Raw genomic sequence first — 6,085 nt, forward strand, 5'->3', positions numbered from 1 at the left:
ATATATATATATAATAGGGGAGATGTTTTGAAAACTCAATCATTAGTACGAACAATACAAGCTAATTAATTAAGATATTTATAGAAATCATAAAAGTTTATTCGTTATGATTTGGATATTTATACAAAGATTATCACCGTTCATGTATTATAATCAACGTTTTAAATTTGGAAACAATCGAGATATATATTGAAATGAATATTCATTAGATTAGATGAACGATTGATATTAGTTTGTATGGTTTCTATTCAGGGGCGAATGACCTGTTGGGCCTTTAGGGGCCCTGGCCCCTGTGCTTTTTTTTTTACTACATAGGAGCATATTATAGGTCCATAAGCTTTTTAGTACAAACAAAATTTGGCGGCCCTTCCACTCTTGATCTAGTCTTCCAGCGACATCAACGACGACAGGCAGCTCTCGACGACAGGCAGTCCTCCAGCAGCAGACAAGGCACCGGCAGTTTGAGTTTGATCCAGTCCTCCCACCTCCAGCAGTGCTCTCGAGTCTCGACGGTAAGTCCTTGTCCTTCTATTCTCTGTTCTCTTTGACTCTGTCTGTGCCTGTTGCATCTTTAATTCTTTATTCTTTAACTTTAACTAATAACATGTCACTTGTGCAACTTCATCTTTATTCTTTAACCTGTATGTATATAAATTCAATTGTCTAAATTTGTTTGCTTAAAGCTTAATGATTTATGATTAGGTGATTTAGGTCTCAGTTTGTTTGATATTTTGATTGATTGGGTTTAAAATTTTATTATTTGAGTTGAGCCTTGAGTTGATTTGATGAGTTTTAAATTGTTTATGTGTTCTTCAAGTTCAACTGTTCAAGGGTTTATGTGTTTAAATGAGTGGACTGCATTTTATTACTTGAGCCTTTATACATTAATACATACATGAATCTATGTTCTTCAAGGGTATTTGTGGACAGTGGCTTGCGGTATGAATGTATGATCTCTGTGAATTGTGATGTCTCCATTCAACATATATAGTGATTAAGCATGTTTCCATCATTCCATGTCAACTTCTGCTACTGTAGGACAGTAGGAGAATCCTTATTCACTAGCAAAGTAGCAATTGATCCATTTTATTGGAAGCAACACATATAGGGATTAAGCAACATATATGTCCCTTATTTACATTTGTTTTAAAACTAAAATTGCTAAATATGTTCCACATGTAGATGAAGATGAAAACTCAATCTACCATTCATAGGTTTTTAAGAAAGCATGCTAGTTCTTCTTCTCAAGATCCTGAAGAAACAACAAATGTTATAATACCCTTGAATCTAGTATTCCGCCTATTGAAAACCCTTGCAAAAAAGCTCAAATGGAAAGTAATGATATTGATCTGGGTACACTAGAACGAGACCCTGCTTTGCGTCATCAAGTTTATGATTATCCTACTAATCAACAAGACACAATTTGACAAGCTTACATGAATCTTGGTCCTCTTCAACCTACACTTTCTATGTTTCCAAAATCTGGACCAGAAACTCATAAACGTAGCTTTCAAGCTTCTTGGTATAAGTTACATCCCTGGATTGAATATTCAAAGACCTTGGATGCAACATTTTGTTTCCCTTGTTTTTTATTTAACAAGCCATCTGGTCTCGGATATTACGGTCAACAAGCATTTACCATAGATGGGTTTCGAAATTGGAAAAAAGTGGGTGGGAAAAAATGTGTCTTCTTGATGCATATGGGAACCGATTGTACATCTTTCCACAATGTTGCACAAAAGGGATGGGATCATTTATTTAATGAGGCGCAAGATATACGAAATGTATTTGAGAAGTTCACAACTGAAGACCGTGAGAAAAACAGATTGAGATTGACGGCTTCTTTTTGTTCCGTCCGTTGGTGTGCCTTTCAAGCAGTTGCATTTAGAGGCCACAACGAAAAGTCAGATTCCATTAACAGGGGGAATTTTCTTGAAATGTTGGAGGCACTTAGTGAGTTTAACACCGAGCTTAAAGAGTTATTTTGCCGTGCTCCCAGATATGCATCATATACATCCCCGTTGATTCAAAAGGAAATTTTGAATCTTATATCAAATAAGGTGAGACAAATGATTTATGAGGAGATTGGTGGTCGAAGGTTTTGTTTTCTTGTTGACGAAGAAGGGGATGAGTCTCATAAAGAGCAAATGTCTCTTGTTTTGAGATTTGTTAATAAAGAGGGATTTATTATAGAGCGTTTTTTTGGACTTATTCATGTACGTGACACTACAGCACAAACGCTCAAGGACGGAATCTATTCTCTGTTGTCACATTACAACCTTGATGTCAAGTYTATTCGTGGACAAGGGTATGATGGTGCAAGCAATATGTGAGGTTAGTTCAAAGGTTTGCAAGCCTTGATTTTAGAAGATTGTAAATGCGCATATTATGTTCACTGTCTTGCTCATCGGTTGCAATTGGCATTAATGGCCGCCTCTCAAGGAGTTGTAGCACTGTGTAAGTTTTTTTACAACGTTGTCTTTTGTTGTCAATGTTGTTAGTGCTTCCTCCAAACGCACTGACTAACTACGAGATGCACAAGTCGAGAAAATTGCATACTTGATTTCTGTTGATGAATTGGAGACCGATAGAGGTCTCAATCAAATTGGTACATTAAAACGAGCCAGAGATACTAGATGGAGTTCTCATCTCAGATCGGTTTCTAGCCTAATCAAGATGTCCAGTCCAACTTGTGAGGTTTTGCTCAAAAATTGAGGAAGGAACTGAGTCAATAAAAGGAGATGCAGATTCGGCATATGAGGCTATGACGACATTTTGAGTTCATATTTGTCTTGCATCTCGAAAGAGAAATAATGGAGATCACTGATTTACTTTGTCAAGCTTTACAAATGAAAGATCAAGATATTTTAAACTCATTGAGGTTAGTTGCATCTACCAAATTGTTGATGCAACTAATGAAAGATGAAAGCATGGATGCTTTGCTTTGCCTTGTTAAGTCATTTTGTCAGGTACATAACATAATGATCATACACTCGAACATCGTTATCAAGTAAATCTTCCTAACTTGTCTTCTTCTCGACTTGTTTTCTTGTCAGGTACGTAACATAGATATTCCTGACTTGTCTTCTTCCTACTTTAGTAGAGGGAATCGAGCTCGTAATGAGCATAGTGATCATAACTTGAGCATCATTACCGAGTGGATATCTTTTATGAAGCAATTAATTGTCAATTAATGGAATTAGATCATTGTTTCAGTGATGGGTCCATGGAGATGCTTTGTCTTGCTTCAACTCTAGATCCTAAAAATGCGTATGAGACTTTTAGAAGTCTTGATGTATGACAACTAGTAGAGAAGTTTTATCCTGAAGATTTCAGTGATCATGAGAAAACAATTCTGAAATTGCAACTTCAACATTAGGATATTGATGTCGTTCAACATATAGATTATAAGCAATTGACATCTATTGTAGAATTGGGTCAATGGTTGGTAAGGACTAGAAGAGAAACCACTTTTGATCTTATTTATCGATTATAAGTCTATTACTTACTCTCCCAGTTTTTACTGCGACAACCGAGAGATCATTTTCAGCAATGAATATTATGAAAACAAGAATAGGGATAAAATGGATGACGAGTTTATAAATGACTCGTTACTTTTGTTTATCGAAAGGGAAGTAGCTGAAAAGATTAGTTTGGAAGAAATTGTGGAAGACTTCAAGGTCACGAAAGATCGACGGGTTCTACTTTAATTAGCGATGTTTGACATGTTTATATTTAATTTCTAGTTTTAGATTTAGAGTTTTATTACGTTAGAACTTTGGACAATGTATTTTGTACCTTTGAAATATATAATATATTAGGTCCGGCCCCTATGGTTGGAAAGTTTGTGTTCCGCCCCTGTTTCTATTAATGGTTGGATTTGCAAATGAAATCATTTCATTTAATAACCATTACATATTTACATATAATATGAATAAAACAAAGTTTATCAACATTACATATCTTAATTAATCAATTATTCTTTAAAATCAATAAAATTTAATATTTCATTTAAATTATTTATCAAAGTTTTATTTATGAAACAAATATATATAATTTTAGTATTTTTAAAATCTTAAAAAATATTTTTAAAATCTTAAAAAATATTTTTAAAATAGTTATATTTATTTTTGACGACTATATTTATAAAATATTAATAATAATATCATTAAATAATTTACATTTAAATTAACTAATAGTATTAAATAATAATTAATTTGAATCAAGGATATATTTGGAATTTTTTTTATAAAAAAAACTCTTGAAACTTATTGAAAACACTAAGTTTCAATAAAATAGTTGTTGCACATCTAAATAGGTTCTTTTTACAATAAGTTTAAAAAAGTTAACTTATGTTTTGCTAAATATGACCTAAAAAGTATAGAAGTTTAATAAAATACAAAAAACAAATAAAGGAGCTGCTATTCAAACCCTTTTAAGACATCTCTAATTCAACATTAAAAAACACAAAAATAAAGGTGTTTCATTTGCAACCCGCCACTAAAACACTAAAACAAATAGAGGTCAATAAAGTTTGCCTCTATATTTGGAGGTTGATAAAGTTGGCCTCTATAAATCAAATATCAATATAATATTAACTTTTTATAATTTTATATGTAACATTAAGTTTTATAAATACATATATTATTTTACTATTATAACATTAAAGATATTTTTAGTGTTTTTTTAATGTATGGTTTGAGTTGGTTTTTTTAGTGTTCTATGGACCCATCATTTTCAGTGTTTTATTTTTAGTGGTTGAATTGAAAATGGTAATACACATACCACTCATACTCCCTCATCATTCACATTTCATATCCCCTCATTAATGACACATCACTCATATAGAAGGTGTAACATCCAAAAATTTCAAATACTTAAATATATCAAAAGTAGTATCCCAAGATCAAACACTTACATTGCAGCGGAAATAAAATTTCTAATCTTACAATTTATATCACCATCTAAACTTACAATCTTGATGAACATACTTTGTTCGATATAACAATGTCTTGATCTACACATGTCCTTCTTTGATGTTAATCCTTATTTCTCTCTTTATCCAACTTTTCTTTCCAGTCTAATAKYCGCCTGGGTRAAAAAGTTTTAAAAGAATTTTGGGTGAGCCTTAGGCCCAGTGAATCCACGGTTTTCATGCATGAACAACAACTTTTATAATAAACAATTTTCACGAAGCTTCATAAATTAGCATGCCTTGATGAGAATAATATTTTTTACAAAGTAAAGATATTATAATGCGTGTATAAATCACAAAGCAACGGCGTCATGGGACATGTCTACCTCACACAACATTACCTGGCGAACTCACATAGCATGTCCGCACTTACGGCTTAGACAAGCTCACAAAGCATGCTCGTCTTTACAAAGTTATACCGTAGTACATCCCCATTAACACACAAGTACTCAAATTACGTATTATAAAAATATCGAACTTTTCACGCATATATAACATATCAAAAATCTCGAGAAACTTCAAACAACTTATGGTTAATAAGGCATGCAACCATTTTAAAAATAAATCACGTGTAACTCACAATACATGGCGTAGCCCAAACCGATCTTTGAAGTAGCTAGCGTCTCCCCGATTGGTGCCAAACTAACTACGATGTAGAGCACCGTCAACTCTAATTACAGCGTCCACCATCGCATTTTCTCACAATAGTTCTCCTTCTTAACCCAAACTACATATAAAGCTACAAACTCCCAAAAACGCATCAAACTTGTTGCGCTTCACCAAATCATCCTCATCTTTCACCTCTCTTATACTAGTTTTCTTTCCCGAGAATTTGTCATCTCTATGCTTGAAGACCTCCCCATATATATATATACTAAGTCATCGGCGGTTTCACGGAATATGAAACGATAAGCCATAATAAATGGTTGTAGGTTTCATGACCAGTGAGTTTTTCCCGTCATTAAATTGCATTCAATTTATTTATTTATTTATTATTATTATTATTATTATTTTGGGTTATTACAAACTTTCCCCCTTAACAAAATTTCGTTCTCGAAATTTGCCCTATACGAATAAATGAGGGCATCTCAATCTCGTCCCCTTTTCAAG

General features: G+C 33.1%; 1 protein-coding gene across 1 annotated transcript; it reads left to right on the top strand.

Annotated features, from left to right (window-relative positions):
* Positions 1-1,436: 1,436 nt before the first annotated feature.
* On the top strand, positions 1,437-2,333 carry LOC112516231 (zinc finger MYM-type protein 1-like). Its single transcript, XM_025123249.1, has one exon. It carries the CDS (start codon positions 1,437-1,439, stop codon positions 2,331-2,333), a length of 897 nt encoding a protein of 298 aa, XP_024979017.1.
* Positions 2,334-6,085: the final 3,752 nt, after the last annotated feature.

Source organism: Cynara cardunculus (assembly GCF_001531365.2).
Source record: "Cynara cardunculus var. scolymus isolate 2C chromosome LG 8, CcrdV1, whole genome shotgun sequence".
NCBI classification, from domain to species: domain Eukaryota; kingdom Viridiplantae; phylum Streptophyta; class Magnoliopsida; order Asterales; family Asteraceae; genus Cynara; species Cynara cardunculus.